The sequence below is a fragment of the Balaenoptera acutorostrata genome, chromosome 18 (assembly GCF_949987535.1).
Source record: "Balaenoptera acutorostrata chromosome 18, mBalAcu1.1, whole genome shotgun sequence".
NCBI classification, from domain to species: Eukaryota; Metazoa; Chordata; class Mammalia; order Artiodactyla; family Balaenopteridae; genus Balaenoptera; species Balaenoptera acutorostrata.
The window spans coordinates 62,010,579-62,030,828 of record NC_080081.1 but is presented as its reverse complement, the minus strand read 5'-3'; the positions used below and the strand labels follow the sequence as shown (position 1 = coordinate 62,030,828).

The 20,250-nt window shown below is 44.0% G+C and overlaps 1 protein-coding gene across 1 annotated transcript; it reads right to left on the bottom strand.

Annotated features, from left to right (window-relative positions):
- Positions 1–325: 325 nt before the first annotated feature.
- Positions 326–19,149, bottom strand: CYSLTR2 (cysteinyl leukotriene receptor 2). The gene is made up of 2 exons (XM_007186851.3): positions 19,069–19,149; positions 326–3,802 (listed from the first exon to the last, which is right to left on the bottom strand). The coding sequence occupies exon 2, from the start codon at positions 3,799–3,801 to the stop codon at positions 2,782–2,784; it is 1,020 nt and encodes a 339-aa protein (XP_007186913.2). The 5' UTR covers position 3,802; positions 19,069–19,149; the 3' UTR covers positions 326–2,781.
- Positions 19,150–20,250: the final 1,101 nt, after the last annotated feature.

Sequence of the window (20,250 nt, the reverse complement as noted above, 5' to 3'; positions counted from 1 at the left end):
TGACATACCAAATCACCCCTCACCCCAGAAAGTGACTCCCCTCACCCCAAAAGGGAGCTCCCTTTCCATGGGGGGGGCTGGGTAGGTTTCCCTCAGGGGCCCAAATCCAAATGTAGTCCTTTTCTGCTTTCCTTTCTTCTCTCAGTGCACAATTTCCATTTCTGGTCACTTTTCTTTTCTTCCTCGTCTTTTTTTTTTGTTGTTAAGGCAGAATTAATTTGAATTTTAAAATTAATTTTCAACTTAATTTTTATTTTATTTCAGCAATACATATTCACAAGTTAGACAGTTAAATACTTATTAAGAGGAAAAAAGAAATCCCCACCTTATCCTCCCACACCCAACTTCTCTCCAAAGGCAATCCCTGTCAATCTTGCTCACTGTTTCTTCTGGGCTTTATCCTCTATTGTTAAATAACATTTTTATACAGATAGTTGTCATTCTTTAGCTTTAGTTATGATGAATTTTCTGTGATAAAATATAGGAACATAGATTTATTATACCCCTCCCCCGTCATACACATCCTCTCCCCCTCATTTCCTGAAAAAAGTTATATCACCGTATTTTGCTATTTACATTCTCTATGTAAATATTGTTCACAGCTGAGCCATGTAGTGTACTATGGTTATATTTCCTTTCTTAAACAACAGTTTCTTTTTCCCTAGCATTTAATAAGTGCATTGTCTTTTCATTTGCTTATTTTCCTATGTATTTTTACTAGTTCATCCCACGCTATCCAAGAAAAATATAAATCCCTCCAACGTGTGCAGATCAATTAGTTTCTTGTTTTTCTGCTATGCACAAACGTGCTGGGAATTTTCTTCATCTTACTCCTTGTTTGCTAGACGTCATGTTTTCCTTTATCCTGGTTCATCTCTTATTTTAGAGAAGCAAATTCTCCAGTAGGTTTCTAATAAAAAGTGTGAGGGTGATAAAAACGTTGAAATCTTTCATACTGAAAATGTCTCTATCTACCCTCTCATTCATTGTTGGTTTCTCACATTCAGGCCCTTTCCTCTGATGTGTGGTCCTCATTGACTGCCCATAATAAGAGTGAGGCTCTAACAGGTTGATTAGATGCTCTCTACGAGTAGAAGGGATTAGTTGCAGTGTGGGCTTCCTGTCGGGTAAGTAATAGGGCCGACACCAGCTTTTGTGTTGGGGGAATACCCAAAAGTCTGTGTCTGTTGGTCTTTTTCCTTGAGTCGGGCAGTTTCGCCATAGGAGGAGCCTCCAGGCTTCTGTCTTGACAAGGTATGAGTCTGTCGGCATTCTTGCAGCTGAGTGAGGGAATGGCTCTGGGGCTCTTGTTCTCTATGAAGACTTTCCTTCAGTCCCTTGCTAGCTTCAGAACACCACCCTCCCACTCTCCACTCTATCTTGGGGTCAACAACTCCAAAGAGAAAACCTCAGCCTTCAGTCTTCTCATGAGAGTGAGAAGGGGTAGGTACCTGATGGGGGAAGAGAGCTCTTACTCAGACTTTCAACTAATCCTCATGGAGGTTTGCAAGGGGAATGGAAGGGAAAGCACCCAGCCAACCTCTCTGCACAGAGGTTTTTAAAACTCTTACGAAGTTGTGTGAACTTGAACAAGTTCCTTGATTTCATCTGTAAAATGAAGATGAAGGGCTTTGGTGTGAGGGTTAAATGGAATTAATGGATGGGAAGTGCCTTGGGCAGTCTGCCCAGCACAGAGAGGGTACTTAATTGTTGGCAGTACAGTGGTCATGGTGGTAGCAGTAGGTAGTCTCCTTAGCCTTGTTTCACTGGACAGAAAGGACCTCCCTCCCACAATCCAGTGCTTTGCTACACTCTCTCAAAAGAAAGCCACCCTACTCATGTTCTGCCAAAATGTTAATAGAATTTCAGGGGTACCACAATCTTTGCAACTTACCTTCCACCCCACCTTCTCTGTGAGTGCCCAACCAAACCCTTAGCACCACCTCCTCTGTTCTGGCTCCCATCCAAATGGATTAACCTGCAGGATGGGAACAGCAGTGAACAGCCCAAACCCAAATCTCAAGAGTAAAATGGATCCCCTTCTCTCCTATTCCACACATAATCCCTCCACCTGCTAGGGCAATGCCCCAGGTCTTCCTCCTACTCTTCCTGTTTTCCTCACCCCCTGACAAGAGAGAGGCATGCCCTTTGCCTTCAGTGTGCTAGAGACCCTCTCCTAGTGCAAAATGAAATTCTTTTTTCCCCTTTCTCTCTTCTCCCTGTTTTTGTCCCACTGTTCTTGTTGGGGACCTTGACTCTGTCTTGTTAGAGGACAGCCTTCCTCTTCACAGTCTAAGTCTTTCCCCTGAATTCTAAGGATGCTTTTCTTATCTGCTCTGGGGCCTCCAGTAGCTTTGTTAATTGGCTATGTCTCAGGGGATTGAAGAGGGAAGAGGAGCTGGAGCTAGGAATGTTGGGGTGGTCTTAAAATTAAGAATTTAGAATGCCTAGTGGGCCAGAGATCTGGTACAGGATCTGATGAGAAGCAGCAGTCACCGTGCTCAGCACTTTTTCCCAGCCTGACATTTCAAGTTACAAGACTCTAATAGGGATTTTTCCTGCTATACTCTCTATTTAGACTCAAACACTGAAGATACACCTAATGAAAATTTTGAAGTAGGTCTTATTAACAAAAGTCATGGTCAATTAAATCTTGGGAATAGACCTTTGTTGGAAATGGTATAAATACACAGTCATTTGGAGACTACGTGTGAATGAAGGTGGACACAAGGATATAGGAACAGCGTCACCTAATAACCCCTTACACTCTTGTTTCCTTTTTTAACCACACACAGACACAGGAAAGCTGCACTTTGTTTGCTGTGAATGACATTTCCTGAGTGCCGACTTTAGTCTGTCCTTAAAATTCTCGCCAGCAAAGTAATAGAGCAAAGGGTTGAAGCAGCTGTTGGCCGCTGCCAAAGCCAGTGTGATGGCCACAGCTTTATGTAGATTCTCTTTGCATTTATCCACTCTCCACTCGACTACGTGGAGGGTTCTCAGTATATGATAGGGCAGGAAACACAGGAGGAAGATGATCAAGGCAATGATGATGGTGGTTAGCGCCTTCCTGTGAGAAAGACGCAGCCCTGATTCTGGGACCTCCACCTTTAACAAAGCTCGAATGATCAGCAGGTAGCAGATGCTGAGTGTGCAGAATGGCAGCAGAAAGCCCACCACCAAGGCAATGTGGTTCATGGTCTTCAGTTTCATAACTTTATTAGGATTCAGCTCCAAGCACAATGTGACATTGCCCTTCAGCTCAGAGCCATTTTTCAGAAGCACTGTGGAGGAAGCCATGATAAAGACCCATATGACCCCACATAGAATCCAGGCATTCTTGACGCTGGTGGCATGAAGGAGCCGGAAGGGGTGAACAGTTGCCAGGAAACGCACAACGCTCAACACAGTCAGGAAATAAATGCTGCTGTACATGTTGACATACATAGAAAATGACATAATTCTGCAGGTTAGGTCCCCAAATATCCAATTGGAGCCTCTGAGATAATAGTCAACCCTGAAGGGCAGCGTGGTTATGAACAAGAGATCGGAAATGGCCAGATTTAGCATGAAAACATTCACAGATGTGGACTTCTTATAAGGTTGCAGGAAAACATATATGGAAAAGCCATTTCCCAAGGCTCCCCAGATAAATATTACCAGGTACACGATGGGGTAAAATTCTCTCTTGAAGGTTTCAATTGTACAGTTCCTGCTGCTATTGTGATTGCTGAAGCTGCCGTTGGATTCCATTTCTGATATGGAGATGGACGGAGGTAAGGACACAGGTTTTCTCTCCATACTGAATTAAAAAGAAACAGATACAAAAAGTTACTTCCTGCTTACAATTTTCCAGGTTTTAATGAAACAGAGAGAAATACTAGCTTTTCTTTGAAACGTGAGTCAAAAAATATTGCCTATATTTTACTCTATGCTTACACTTTTACTGTATGCTTATACTTTTACTATATGTCTTTACTATATGCTTCATTACATTTCATGATAAATTTCTGGAATGCAGAATAAACATTAATTTATTTGGTTGAAGCCGAATCCTCAAACTGGGGGGACTTTTGCCCAGTGCCCGAATGAGTATCATCCAAAGCTTGTCTCTGACCCTGGAGAAAGTCATCAATTACACAGCTTCTGCTCTGGAAGCTGACAAAGATTCTCTCCTTGATCAAACTCTAGCCAAGGTCTTCTGAGTCCTCTTCTCAACCAGGTGTCAATCTTGGCCTACACAGACTTGAATAACAGCTAACATAAAAGTGCTAATATGGTTTTTAACAGCTCAAGTCTGCACCTCTAGGATGACCATACCCTCCCCTTCTTACATAGCCTGAGAAAACTCAAAGCTGCTGAAAGAATTTTCTGTTTGTTCCAGCCCACACCTGGACACAGGGCCTCTGCCTCCAGCCTCTGTGGAAAGAGGTTAGAGCCTAACCTCTATAAGCGCCAGTTAGCAAACCCAGATGCTTTTCACTTGGATCAATCTTCCCTTCCCACTTTCTGTAATTTTTTTTAAAATTTATTTATTTTATTTATTTATTTTTGGCTGTGTTGGGTATTGGTTGCTGTGCAAGGGCTTTCTCTAGTTGTGGCGAGCAGGGGCTACTCTTCGTTGTGGTGCACAGGCTTCTCATTGCGGTGGCTTCTCTTGTTGCGGAGCACAGGCTCTAGAGCACAGGCTCAGTAGTTGTGGTGCACGGGTTTATTTGCTCCGCAGCATGTGGGGTCTTCCCGGACCAGGGCTCAAACCCGTGTCCCCTGCATTGGCAGGCGGATTCTTAACCACTGCGCCAGCAGGGAAGTCCCTGTTACTGATTTTGAAAAGGACAGAGTCTTGTCCACACAGCCCTGACTTTGGAGCCAGGATTCAGATATAATCTTAGGAAAAGCTTATATCAGGAAAGGATCTGAAAAAGTGGAAATAGACTTGAAAGCAATCAAGTCCTTAAACTTTCTGACCATGAAGACCTTAAAACCACTTCTCTCATCTCAAGACCAACAGGGCCTGTAAATTGCCATGAGAAGGGCAACCTGGGACCCCGCCCTGCACTCCTCCTTCACTGGGGGTGGCAAGCGTGCAAGGATAGCTACAGATGCTGGGGAAAGTCCCTTATCATAGGCAGAGAATGGGATCCAGCAGGTATGAGCACAGACAAGAGATCATAAAAAAGATGGTAACAGTTGCTCCACAAGGGAATTGAGGGATATGAGGGGACCAACAACAGACCCTAGCAACAGGGACTTCTTGAGCAATTGGGGAGGAAGGCAGAACTCATGAGGGAAGGTCAGTCTGCAAGCAGCAAGGCCCTTGTACTTCCAGGTCATGATGGAAGAAGAGGACTTTGGATCTGAGAGGAGGGTTGGCCATTGCAGGCAGGCCCTGAGTCCTGGAGAACCTCAGTGCTGGACAATACTTTCGGCACAGAGCCTCAGGCCAGGGATGCCAAGACAGAGGCCCTTTTCCCCTGTTGAGGTGGGGACCAAATCTCGGGAAAAAGAGAGATGCCCAATTTTAGAATCGAGGCACCAGATCAGGATCAGACCTACCCCAAGGGTAACACTGAGTCCCAGAGTTACTTCAATTCCTCTGCCTCAGATTGGGATTGGTTCTGGGCCCTGGAGGGGCTGGAGGGGGACGGGAGTGGGAGTGGTCCAAGGCTGTCAAACAGCCCCACTTGTGGGAAGAAGATAACTACAGAAGCTGAGACTTTGATTCCAAGAGCATCTTAATCCTTGGAAAGCTAAAGAAAGAAAATACACAAACACCCTTCCTAGAAGCCTCATTTAACTAACAGCCACAGGCTAAAAGCAGGGCCAGCTCAGATCCAAAACTCCATTAAGCTGGCCACTTTCTCTTGAGAAATCTTTGAAACACTTTGGTTGTTCTTTTCCACCCATAAAAAATACACTTGACTACACCACACTGCAAACTTTCACTAGACTGCTAAAAAAAAAAAAGAAACAAGAAAAAGAAAAAGAAATGGCCTGTTAGAAGTGTCTGTAAAAATCAGCCAGACCAATTAAGTATGTGACAGGAAGCTGAGAAATATATGAAGAAGTAAATTCAAGGAAAATTAGGAACTAAATTGACAGCGTAATTTGCACTGCCTTAGAGGGAGAGCACAGCTTCCTGGACTGAAAGCGGTCTTGGAACAAAGAAAGAATTGAGGCTTTGTCTCCTGCAGCTTTACTGATAATAAAACAACAAAGAAGAAACAATGCAAAGCAGCAGCAGATGGAGATTCCAGATTGCAGTTATGAAGAAAACTAAACATGCTGCATGACCAAAGTCTAACGAGGATGAAGAGCTTATGTGGATGATTAGGATGTTTTCATGGTCACTGCAAAGCTGCAACTGTTCAAAACCTCACAGAAGTTATTTTTATTTATACTTAGAAAAAAAAATATTTTGATGCCTTGCCAGGATAGACCTTGTCACACATCCTGCCCCCATCATCAGCACTGACTAAGACTGTAAGTCCACAGGTGTGCTTACCTTCGGTTCTCAGGTACAAGCCTGTGACCTGGCAGCAGAGCCCAAAGACTGAGGCCCTAAGACGCAGTGACACAGTTTGAGGAACTGCAAATATGATAGTCTAGGTGAGGCATGAAAGGAAGGATGAGGTAGGCAGAGGGTAGTTTGAGAATGACTTACATCCACACTGGGGAGTTTGATCTTGGGTTTTATCTTGAGGGCAATGAGAGCCCTTGAATTGTGGGGAGCAGATCTGCATTTTAAAGGTGTGATTCTGGCAGGGATGGAGGACTTTTTGGAAGAAGGCAAGCCTAGGTCCTGAGAGACACGTGGGGATGATCTTGTGATTGTCCAGGAAAGAGGGGGTGAACATATCTGGATGAGATTGAGAGTAGAAAGGAATGAGAGTTGACTGGAGTTGGGGATGGACTAATTATGGAAGGTCAGGGGCAGTTGGAGGTGGGGATGGTCAAGGACCCTCTCATGTATTTTGGGGGGGAGAATGGTACATTACATTGATAAAAAGAACAGAAGAGGAATAAGAGGAAATTGCTGTTTGGGGTGGCAAAATGAGTTCAAGTTGGGGCATTTTGAATTTGAAGCATTTATGAAACTGTCAACTACAAATTGGCACTTGCCATCTACCTCTGCAAGGATTAAATCAGGTGCCACTGCAGCTGCTGACCTTCAACACCCCCTGAAAGGAATTCAGAGTGGAGATCAGGAATGAGGCACCTGGTGCTCTGAGAAAAACTGGCAGAACAGGTCTTCAGATAGTTAAGATATTTTCAGGAGCTGATTTGATGAGCCCAATTCTTGCATCTTCTCCTATCCAGAAAAGCACTAAATTCCTTCATGGTGACGTCTGCTCCTCCTGACTAGCAGTAACCCTGATGAGAACTTCTGCAAAAATATGTGCTTGATTGCATGTATTCCCCCTTCACCAAAATCACATATATATTGACGTCTTCCCCCCCACCGCCACCTCTTTGGAGCAGTTTCTCAGAGCTATCTGAAATGCTGTCTCCCGGGCTGCAGTCCTCATTTTGCCCCAACTAAAACTTAACTTGCAACTCTTACATTGTACTTTTTTTCTTTTTTAAGTCGACAAAACACGCGCAAGAACTGTTCCATTGCAGTCTAGAGCCTGATGAATTTAGGGGCCATCAGCACTTGGTACCTGAAGCCAGAAGAGTGGAGGAGCTCCTGCAGGGGTTTAAGAGCAGAGAAGGAAAGAGGATCAAGAACAGAACCTCGGGGAACATCAACAATTATGGGACAGGCAGAGAGAACGGGAGCCTGGAAAGACAATTGAGAAAGACTGGCCGAATGATAAGACACGAATCAAGAAGGCAACTTCTGGGAATTCCCTGGTGGTCCAGTGGTTAGGGCTCCACGCTTTCACTGTTGAGGGCCCAGGTTAAAAAAAAAAAAAGAATGCAACTTCAAGGAGGGGGGAGTGGTCAGTGGGGATAAAACGTGTCAAGTGTCAGGAGATTTAGCAATAAGCTTATCAGTGTTCAGAGGGGGTGGGGCAGGACTCCAAGACCAGGAAGCTGATAAAAGAGCAGGGGTTGAGAAAGTGACCACTTTCTCAGAGGAGAGAGAGAACATCTCAGCTCAGCTTCTGTGAAGGGTTTGCTTTTGGAGGAAGTCAGGGAGGGAAGATGCATTCTTTTCTCTTGAGACACCTTCTTACTCTCAGCCCATCTCCTACAAATGACTGCAATGTCTTCTTCTGTTCATTTCTTGTCCTATCTTTTCAACATCAGACACCTGAACAGGGCTAGAGTAGAATGTACACCGAATCTGAAGTCCAGTAGACGTGATTTGACTCCCAACCGTCCCACTTTCTAGCTCTAAGACTTTGCACCCCTTGTCCCAGCAATACCTGTATTTTCATAAATGGGATTCAGCTAGTGGAGCCTGCCACAAAGTGACAGATGGTGGGAAAAGCACAGAAGTCTGGGTCCTGGTCTGCCAGTTTCTAGGTACACAGGGCCTTGGCTAACACATCACTTAGCTTCTTTGGGGAAGTGTGTCTGTAAAATGAGGGTAATGTTGCCCCTGGACTCCATATCAGGAAAGAGCTCTGAGAGGAGCAAATGCAATAATGGATGTAAAAGCACTTTGAAAACCGTAAAGCTGGCATTATTGCTATTATTTTGCTGCTCCTCAACGCCAGGCAGCGGAAACCTGGATTTGCACTTCTTCGGGCACGTACCTGTGCCGTTCACTCTGCTCTCTTTTACCTCTGCCTTTCCCCTCTTCTCTATCCCCCTCCTCCCCGATCTGCAGGGTGCCCAACTCTAGTCAAGCCAAATCCTCTTCTTCAACACCTGTATCACCTTCTGCACGTCACCTTACCCACCTGACACTTCTCACGGGTCTCTCTCTTTTTTTATCACTCCTGCAGCGCTTGTAAATAAACTACAGCAGCCTGAAATTAATTCTTCGTGTGCTTTGACAGATACATCTTAGGCAGACGTTACACTGGCCTCTCCAGATTATGAGACTTGCAAGAGGAAGGGACAGTCCTCTACTGATTCTGCATACCTTATTATGCCACACACATATTTGAGGGAACTTGGTAAACTCTTAATCACTAGACAAATGAGAGTTACCATAGCACATAGCAGGCTCATAAAGTGCAGGTGTTAGACACAGATTACAGAATCTGATGGTCCAGGTGAATTCACAGCCCCATTAGTCTTCTTCTCCTCACTTACGTCTACGTCCAACCGCCATGTCCTTGTGGGTTTGAAGTTCTCCATAGTGGGAAGCTTCTGTTTTAATAACCCAACCTGCAAATCACAGCTCTCTCCACAATAATGCTCTTTATCTTCCCTAATAACTTTAGAGCATAACTTGGATTTTAGCTCCCAGAGCTACTGCATACCGTGCAATGGCAAATAGAACATTCTTTCTGAAGTTCATAGAAATGTTGGTGTAAGTTCATAGAGCCAAATCTGCCACTTTCAAGCTTGGGAATCTTGAACAAATAACTTATCTTCTCAGAGTCTCAGTTTCCTTATCTGTAAACGGCATAAGGAACGTGAGGTATTTTGCACAGGGTGAGCACACAATGACGTTTACTACTATGATTAAATCTCAAAGTGTGGGCTTAGGCATATGATTAAAGAGGCGAAAAGTATTTGTAAAAATATAAAAGCAAAGGCTGAGAGATGATTTAATGATAAAAATGGTGAAAGGAATGACAAGGATTCCTCTCTGCTGCAGGGAAGCAGTAGTAGAGCAGCAGGTAAGAACACAAACTCTGGTTTGAATCCTGGTTCTTTCACTCACCAGCTCTCTGTGACCTTGGACAGCTGCCTTTATCTCCCTGCCTCAGTTCCTTATCAGTAAAATGGAGATAATGAAGACAATAGTCCTTACTTCTCTGGGTTGTTGTGAGGATTAAGCAAGAAAAGCTGTGAGTGGCACTGAGGTCAGAGTCTGGACCAGAGGAGAAAGCAGCATATGTTAGTGAAACCGAGCAGGGGCTCCTGGGCACGGAAGCCTTTCTGTCCCCCTTTTCTTGTAGGGAACAGACTCCAACCTCCATGACCTTCCCTGAGTTCCAAAGGGCAGATTCAAACAGTTGCTAATCCGGGAAGGTAAGGGATGCAAAGACAAGGGAGGAGCAGCCAAGAAACAATAGTGCAGCCTTGGGACAGGGTCCTGGTTCTGCCTCAAGGGATACACATAACAATGTCTTTAAGCTCTTCATAGAATTAAAACCCAACAAATAGAAGATGTCAGCATTCTTCATACCAGAGAAGACCACCTGAGGCCAGATTAAAGAAACCAGAGAAGCTCATTGAGAAGATTACCTGAGGGACTTGCCTGGCAGTCCAGTGGTTAAGACTCCATGCTCCCAATGCAGGGGGCACGGTTTGATCCCTGGTCGGGGGATCTAAGATTCCACCTGCCGCATGGTATGGCCAGAAAAAAAAGAAGAAGATCACCTGAGACCAGATTAGGAGTGTAGGTGCTGCACACACGCTAATCTTGTTCAGCAGCCCCATCCTTGAATCATTTGCTCTAAAACTCATCAAATCCTCCTGGGTTGGGACACACAGTTTCAATGGCAGGAGTCCACTGTGTCCCCCATTGCCTGGCAAAGCAATAAAGTTATTCTTTTCTACTTCACCCAAAACTCTGTCTCCGAGATTTGATGCAGCACCAGTGCACAGAGGCTGAGCTTTCAGCATCATTAGCTGTTATTATTGCAAAAGCTCACAGACTTAGCTCCCTGAAGCTGTGCAGAGAGCATTCGACCCTCTGGATTGGAAGATCCTACAACCTCAAAATCCCAGAGGCCCTGGAGTGCAAAACTAATATGCCCCACAAAACAGAGAAGTATCAGTGAGGGCCTCGTTTTTGAAATCCAACACTGCTGGCTCAGCCCTCAGTTGTAACAGGCTCCAAATGTGCTGGTGGAAACGTAAAGCTTCGGAGACTTCTTTAGCCTCCCAGGAACAGTCTTGCACTTTTAGAATTTTTTCGAGGGATAAAGTGAATTAAATGCTTAGAGACCAAAACAGAAATACAAATGAAAAGATCTGAGATTACAACCTCTTTTGAATGAAGAACTGAGCTGGTCTCCAGGCTTCTGGAATAAATAGGGGGCAGGGGAGTGAACAACATGGGACCCTGTTTCCATGGCGTCAGCACCTTGGAGCATTCTGCTACTCTCATCCTCTACCCTGTCTCTCCCAAAGTGCCTCAAAGTGCAAGTCACGTCTCACACCACCAGCCTAATGCTCCTTTGCCTTCTGAATGCCATTTACTTCCTCACACTTCATAGCTGTGAAGTCAGCCCATCCTTGAAAGGGGTGCTTGCAGATCTGCTGTAAACCAGTAGGTGTTAAATAGCATTTATGACTTTGGAAGTCCCCCAGGAGCAAATTCTCCAATTTATTTTCTCTGTGCGGCAAAGATCTCTTTAACAGCTCTGGGCCCCAGAGGGACTCCTCAGCCAGGGTCCTGGGCCTGATAATTCTCCCTGCTATCCTGATAATTCTCCCAGATGAGCATGAAGTTACCCCTCCAGGGCCTATGGCCTAAGTAGAGTTTCATTGTCTCATATCTGTCCTCTGGCTAGGAGTCCACATTTGGAAGTTGCAAAGCTCATAGGGCCCAACCTCTCATCCCAGATCCCAACCAAACTGTGCCAGACTTGCCCCAGAGCTCAGCAGACAGAAAAGTCAGTGTGTTCCTCCTAAGATTTCGGGAGGTTCCTGGAGAGCTTGAAGCCCTGAGGAGCAGTCTTTGGACCTGGTCTGTTTTCCATCAAGGGGAAGAGCTGAATGAGTCCTGGCAGCAAGGGTGGGAACAGTCCCACCAGGTAGAGGATCCCTCGGGGGACCGAGTGCTCTGAGCAGTTTCCCGCTTGTAATCGCCTCCTCTCACTGGCTTCTTTCACAAGGAAACTGTCCAGCCCCCCTTCACCATTTCTCCCCAGATTCCTCAGGATTCCCACCAGGATTGGGCCAGTAGGAAGGGGGATACTGGTGATTAATCAGTCTTTCAGCCCTGCTTCCTGACTAAATTCTAGAAAGTTCAGATGAAGTTCAGAACCCTCCCAAATAACTTCTGAATTTCATTATCTTGGTTTTCTATTTTATTTCTAAAGACCAGACACACTCTATGGTATTAAGTTTCCTAATTAGAATCTTTTCTTGAAATCACAGTCATTGGGTTGTCAACTTCTTAGTGATTTCTACCTGCTGCCGATCTACATGTGCCCTTGAGCTGGCACCTGCCTCTCTCTCCTTCTAGCACTTTCCCTGATGCCTGAGAACCCACCAAAGCCTTCCTTGCCTGGACTCTGCCTCAGGCTGCTGGGCCCTCTTGAAATATTGCCTGTCAGGCCCCGTTTGGGGTGAGGCTGGACATGCAGTGCACAGTAGCTGTGGCCTTCTCCCACTAAAAGGAGAACTTTGCTCAGACCACAGAGTGTGTGGTAAAATGACGTCCACCACCCCAAATGCACATGGGCAGATGGAGGAAGAAACACCTCAAGAAAAAGTGTATTGCCAGAGCTGCCATCAGGACAAAGGTCAGCGTGGGTGAAAACTGATAATCTGGAGAGTGTTGGTACGGTCAAAATATCAGACCTTTTAAGTAGCAGCGTCTTGCTGACGGTTTACCAACAGCTGCCTTTTTTCTCTCTTTTGCTGACAAGCTTTTCCCCTCTATTCACTTGATCGGTCAGTTTGCATGTTCTCTTCTGAAATTCCGTTCTTGAGAATTTCCCTGTGCAAAAAGGTGCCTGCGGGTTACGGACACTTTCGGGGATAACTATACCTTAAAACTGGAGTCTTTTCACAATTTCATTGTTTGTTGTTCTCCCAGAGAACAACTTATCCCAGGGATAAGGCAGGGCCTGAACCCTAGCAGAAGGTTGGCATCCAAGCCCATGAGGGGCCTCTCTGCCTCTGAGAGCAACACGTGTGGTAGTATCTCGACATCCTTCCCACCTCCATCCTTGTTGAATCGCCTTATTTCATTCTCTAATATTCTCCCACAGCTAGCATTTCTTCCATGTTCATCCGAACCACTAACACTCAGGCTCCACAATAACCAAACAACCACAAATTCGACACAGAGAAAACTTAACATGTAAGGAGAGCTCTGGGCTCCTTGGAGATACAGCTTCATTTTTTTATTTTAAAGCATTATTTTGACTTCGTGCTGTCTTCTCTCTGGCTCTCATAACTTCTCGGTTCTTCTATGTTAATAGAATATATAAGCCTATAAAGCTGATTGTGGATTTAATTTTTAAAAAATACCTGAGCTTTTTAAAAATTTATTTATTTATTTAGGCTGCTGTGGGTCTTTGTCGCAGCACGCGGGATCATCGCTGTGGCATGTGGACTCTTACTTGCAGCATGCATGCGGGATCTAGTTCCCCAACCAGGGATTGAACCTGGGCTCCCTGCATTGGGAGCACAGAGTCCTAACCACTGGACCACCAGGGAAGTCCCAAGCATTTTAAAAATCATTTATTAATGCACTTCATCAGTGTATCACGGAAGATTGGAGGTATCTGTTATTAACCCAATTTCTGATCCAAGAAAGGCCACAGAATCATTCTGCAGCTGAGTCTCTGATTTCCAAGTCTTCTGATTCCAAAGACAGAAAATCAGCAAGTATTATCTCAGAGGCCATTGCCCTACTCATTCCAATAGTTTCCAAGGGATTGTGTCAGCATTAGGACTCTCCCTGTCCACAATCAAAGTGACTAAGTGACATGACTCAGGGGCTCCCCCAAAGCCCACTCACTCAAATGAAAACTCCCTCTCTGCCTTTCGTCTTGGCATTTCATATCCCATCATTAAATTCACTTCTTGGAGCAAAGGAATTATTTACCAAGGTAGTTAGTTACACAGCATAGGATTCCTGGAAGGATTCAGAGGCATTAAGAAGTCATAGGAAAATTTGGGGAGTAAATCCCAAAAGGATCCAAATCCTAGCTCTAGCCCTTACTGGTGGTGTGGGCATTAGCAAGTACTCAGCCTTTCGGTGTATTGAAGGGACCAGGCAGGCAGCACACTGAAACCCACGCCCCCCAGCTGCACCGAGCCAGGCACATGGTACACTTTCAACGCATTAGCAAGCCTGTGCGAGCCTGACTGCTGCCAGGGGAAAAAAAGCCTAAGAACTTTTCAGTATGCCAGGTGCAGGATGCCCGTAAAGGATAGTAAGAAACTGATGAGAAGAAAATGTTTTCCTATGTCTCAAAAAATTGAAAACCAGGGGAATTGCCCAGGAAAGAGCCCTAGCCAGCTGCCAGTAGCCTGGGGACAGTGGGCTTGTGTGACCTAAAAAGGAGAGAGCAAGGGGCAAAGCACACTGCCGGCTCCCCACTCCCCCAGACCATCCTGCTGCCCAGTGTCTCCTCTGAGGCAGACACGCCCTTATTACCGAAGGTTTCCACCAGCCCCTCCTTCCATCACAGGGGCCAGCTCAGGGCCCCCCAATACAGGCTGTCACCTCGCCACCACTCTCCTCAGTAAAATCCACTCCAGCCTCATGGAACTTATTTCAGTGCTCCGAACATACCAGGTTCTGTCTTGCCTACACGCTCTGAGCTCCAGCTCATCACCTGGCTCTCTCTCACCAGCCTCAGGTTTTTTTCTAGAATCCTCTAGAAAAAGCCTCCTCTGACCCCTCCGGGTCTTGACCGGCTGCTGATCCAGTGCTTTCTGTCGTCACACTACCCCACAGGGCAGCCAGTAACTCCTGCTTATCCCCACCCACCAGAATGTTTGCTCGCTGAAGGCTACAACGCCTTACTTGTCACTGCTGTGTCCCAGGCACTGGCGCAGCTCATGGCCATAAACATGCACAAAGAAATGACGAGTGAGTGAGCAAATGAAGCTGTGATCCAACACCCCCTCATGTTATGTCTCACTGTGCTGCCTGCCCAGATAGCCCCTGGGGAAAAAAAAATTCCCAATGGTCTTTCGCAACGGAATGATGTTAGTGCATTTTTCCTCACAAACGTTCTGTCTCTGAAATTCAAATCTAAGATTTGGGGACAGGAATATATAGGGTCAATGGCATGGGGGCAAAAGGAAGACTACAAAAGGGACCCCAGCATCATAGGAGGTGACCCTCTTTATATCTCTGAGGGTTGCAAATTGTCTTTCTGGCTCCGGGCCAACAAGTTCTGCTACAACTAACCAGGCGAGTCGCCTTCAAACCTCTCAAGAGAATTTGTAAGAGAACAAAGTTATTGTTGAGGTAAGACTCAAAATGAAAAGAAACCAACTTACTTCAAAGAATCTGTGATGCCTTCAAGCATTCTGTAGCTGATTGTGTTTCCTGTACCAGAGGGGCAAATGAGGTAAAATGCTCTCTCTGTAGCCTCACAGGAGGATACTTACATGGGAAATAGTTTTTTTTTTTTAATGATAAAACTATTCTTGTTTTTATAATATACAATAGGAGTAATAACCTGGGACTGGACCGTTTTAATTTTTCCCAGCTTAATTAATCTTTAAACTTCCAGAGCAAATAGACTCCCCACCCCTTCCCTTCCTTCCTCTCTCTTCCTTTCTCTGCTCTTCCCTTGGCCCATTCGCCCCTCCCCTCCCTTCCTCCTTCTTATTCTTCCTCAGATCTGCTTCCTTCTTTGAAACCTCTCCTTGAAACAGTAAAGATGTAAAAAGCTTCTGCACTGGCCCTGGCTCTTCCTGAGGACCCTCCAATTTTGGGATTCTTTGGTTCCAGGTTGCTGCTCCAGCCTCCGTTTCCTTTGTCAGAGGGGTCAGCCCTTACTGCCACTAAGTCATCCAATAGGAGAAGTTTTCCTTTAAAGGTTGTCCAAGATTGTACTACTTTCTCCATGGGTCAGTGAATATAAAGAGGTTAATAGGTTCAACAGAGAGAAATAGAAGCCGTTAACTAAAGTTCACATTCATTGATGAATTAATTTATTTACACCTGCCCATTTATTCTTAATGGAGCCCATGTACTGGGTTGCCTGCAAGGACTCCATCCTCAGGCATTCTTCATCCAGTAGAAGGAATGAGACTCACACGTAAGTAATTCCAACACAAAGAAGGCAGTGGGCAGCTCCCTGAGAACAGCATAGATACAGTGCTGGGGGTTCTGTTATGGATTTGATAAGCCTCTACAGCAGAGCTGATCAACCCAGGCCAATTCTTGCCTTTCTCTGCATTACCCAGCTTGGCTGCTGTGTTAACCAGAGCTCACTGGGTAATTTCACAATCCCTTGTTAGGCTTTCACCTCCCAGGCTTAGCCTTGGGGGATTAGCACGTCTCAGATGTCTGGTGTGCATGACAAACTAGAAAAGCAGGAGGAGTCCGAGTCTGGAGCACACACAAGGTACTCGAATGCCCAAGGGGATCCTGACACATAGAAATGAGTACACTGCAAAAATATATCACCTTTTTTCCCAAACGGGTGTTGCTTACGTGATGAGGGTACCCTTGATGACCCCAGGTGGATAGGCAGGAAAGATGGTATAGTGAATGAAAACATGTGTTTTAAGTTAGATGGGACCCAGGTTCGACCCTCAGCTCTGCCTCTTGGTCCCTCTTATTCCTGTACTTCAAGACCCTCATCTGCAGAGGGAGGACGGGAGTGAGTATTGCTGAGGAAAGTAGATGTAAAAAGATTAACTTGGTGCCTGACACTTGGTAAGATTTCAGTTGATGCGAGCTAACAACAGGAAGATTCATGACAAGTAATGAACAAAACTCATCAAGAATTAAATGACTGGCTTCCTTATGGCCAAGGAAAGGAGCTGGGACCATTTCCTCTGGAGAAGAGCCAACCAGAAAGACAAGAACAATTCTATTTAATTTACTTTACATTTTTATTACACAAGCAGTGAATGTGGTTAAAACAAACAAACAGAAACAAGGTAATACAAGCTGAAATAAACTTAAATTACTAGCTTTACCACCAACCAGACATATATAAATGTTTGTGCCTTTGCTTCCTTTCATCTTTCTTCAAATATACATATTTTTAAACAAAAATGAGTGCATATTTTAATGCAGTTTTGTACCTTGCTTTTTTTCTTATCGCTAAATCATGATCATTTTTCTGTGCCAACTAATAAACATCAATGTCATGTAAATAGCTAAAATAATATTCAATTATATAGACATAACAAAATTTGAACAAATTTTTTACAATAACCATTACTCAAGCTGTAAGGAAAGGGCCATGTATGTGCCCTGAACTGAACCAGATTGGGCCAACTCTGGTTCTACCCTAGGAAAGATCCTGTGTTCTATTGGCCTCACTTTCTTATTTTAAAATAAGAATTACACACTCCAGCACTCAAGGCTATTCTGTGGATCAAATGAACTACTGTATGGAAAGGGGTTTTGTAAACAGTGAAGTACTCTGTGATGTTTATGTTCATCAAAGAAGGTGCTAAACAGATATTCTCCTCCATCAAGTCAAAACAAGAAGAGATTTCATTAACGTGCTCTTGATCAAGTTAGGTTGAATCAAAAGAAGTACATCCTTTCTGTAGGCTAGGAAAGCAGCAGTGGAGGCTTCAACTTGGTTTAGCTGCCTTTGTTCTATTCTCAATTCCTGATTGGAGAAAGCAAAGCAACAGCTCTGGTTTGGAAATTCTGTCCACTTTCCTTCCGGGGACACAGGGTCCAGAGAAGGTAAGTGCCAGGTCTATGATCCTGGAAAGGCAGGGCCGTCCACCTGCTGCTCCCCAATTCAATCCCATCAGTCTTTGCTTTTTAATATTAATGAAATTTATACCTATTAATAAAATTTAATGGCAGTGGCCAGCTATTAAACGCCCACCTTGTCATTCATCGATCCTTGAAGAGTTTGCAAATGAAAGGAAGGCTGGCACCTTGGCGGAACACTAACAGACGCTGGGCTTAATTCTGATACTTTTAGAACATTCTGGAGCCTCCACCTCTCTAACTTCTAACCACCAATGCACTGGAAACAGACCCATCTCTTTAAAGCATTAGTAAATTGGAACTCTCAAGTAGATCCTCGTCTTAAGGGTTTATGGGATTGAGGTGGAGAATAGAAATTGCTAGAAGTTTGACATTTCACCCAAATTACTTTTGCATTATTTATACAGTATTGAAAGGAATATTTGGGTGGCTTGCCTGATAGTGTATCTCCCTTTCCCTTAAAATGTATTACTCTCAGGTATGGATCAGAGACAGGAAAATATTTCAAATAACCTAGGTCGGCTGTTATCACGCTTGCCACCCGTTAGAACCATCTGAGAAATTTTGAAAGTTAAAAACAAACAAACAAACAAACCCAAAACCAAATCAAACTAAAACAAAAAACCTACAGATGACTGGCTCATCACCACCAAAGTTAATTTTCAATTATTCTAAAGGTAATTTTCTAATCTCCCCAGAATCAGGTGATTCTGACGGAATGTACAGCCAGAGTTGAGAACCACTGATTGTGGCCCCAAAGGTTATAAGCAGATTATAAACACACGCTTGCACAAACTCTTTCCCTCTCATTGTGCCTCTCAGTAAAACTGCTGAAATCTACATTCTCAAATCTAACCTCCTCTCCTCAAAAAACAAGACTCTGAATGGAAAAAATATATATCTTACGTAATCAAATGACCCACTCTATAAAAATAGGAAAGATGCTTTATGGCCCCAAATAGGGGAATGCTTGGGTAAAGTACAGTAAATCTCCTCAATGCAATACTATGTAGCAATTTAAAATTATGATTATGAGGTATTTACAGCAATGTGGGAAAATGCATGCTCTAACGGAAAAAAGGAATATAATGTATCCATTGTGTACGAACACAACTATGAAAATCAACTAAAATCATAAGCAGACACACAAAAAAGAATGGAAAGAAATACCCTGAAAATATCAATAGAAGCTGTGGTTTTTGCTTCCTTCTACTTCTTTGTACTTTCCCAATATTTTAAAAAATATCATTTATCTGGTAGAAAAAAGTTTACAGTACAACAAAATAAACTTACTTTTAAAAAATTATTCTTCTTACTATGAAGTGATAAGCAAAGCATAATTCTTAACAATGAGTTAACAAAGCAAAGATTAAAATGCTCACCTGAGTTTTCTTTCTTTCAGCTGTGTTGGCTGTCTCCTCTATCTCTTTTGTCTTCCTCCTCCAAGTAATTCAGCTTGCTCATTTAAAAGAAAAGTGAAACAGCAAATTGTATTTCATGAACAGTGTCAGCCAATAGCAAGAGAATAAGGAACTCTGGTCAGAAAGTCATCTGTGCTTTATAGAACTTTGGTGTGAGCACCGGTGCTGGCTTCCTTCTCAAGATGAAGAGGGTAAGATTTCCACTTAGGGACTACATCTAAAGGAAGAAACCTGCATTAGCCCTGCCCCTCTAATGACTGTTTTTATCAGCATCTTTCACAACAGATCAAGGGGATGTGATGGGCTAGACTCAGGGGTTTTAAGTGGCTTTTAGTTCTCCTAAATGTTTTTGTTTCCACACAACAGTAACATCAGCACCACCTTATATAAGTACAGCACTTGAGAGCTATTTAGAGCTATTTCCATCCCCCACTTGCTTTTTCAACTTACTTGCACATGGGTGGAGGCCTTACCCATTCTGCTGAAAATGCTGTCAAAAGTTATCAATGGCATCCTCATTGCTCACGTTAAAGGTCCTTTCTCAGTCCTCATCTTCCTTCCTCAATTTGTTTTGCGCAGTTAACCACTGCCAGTTCTCCTCGTTTCTCCGACTCTCTCGGTTCTTATTCTATCCCTTGGATTGTTTCCTCTTTGCTTCCCTTTCTTTCTTTCTCTCTTTTTTTTTTCCTTTCCTTTCTGATTCTCTTCTATCCTTTCTCTAAATGTGAGCTTGCCCCAAAAGTCTGTCTTCTGACCTCTTCTCATCATATTCTCTTGCTTTTAACTATATTATCCACATCTATGGCCAAAATACAGCTTTTCTAGCCCCCGTCCAAGTGCATGCTCTCCCATTTACCCCATCTAATCAAATGGCACTACAATGATTCAGCCAGCTGATATGACCATAAACCTAGAGATCATCCTTAACTTCTCTCTCTCTCCCACAGCCAACATCCAAGCCAACAATTTCATTGGTTCTACCTGCAAAATATGTTCTAAGCCTAACTATTTCTCACCTTCACGATTTCATTAAAATCCTCAGCATGTCTTGAATGTTGCAGTAACATTAGGCAAGAAATAAAAGGTGTCCAAATTGGAAAGAAAGAAGTAAGATTACGTCTGTTCACAGATGATATAATCCTA

Excerpts from the sequence above, each read along its gene's own strand:
- CYSLTR2 (XM_007186851.3), bottom strand. The coding sequence starts at position 3,801 with ATGGAGAGAAAACCTGTGTCCTTACCTCCGTCCATCTCCATATCAGAA.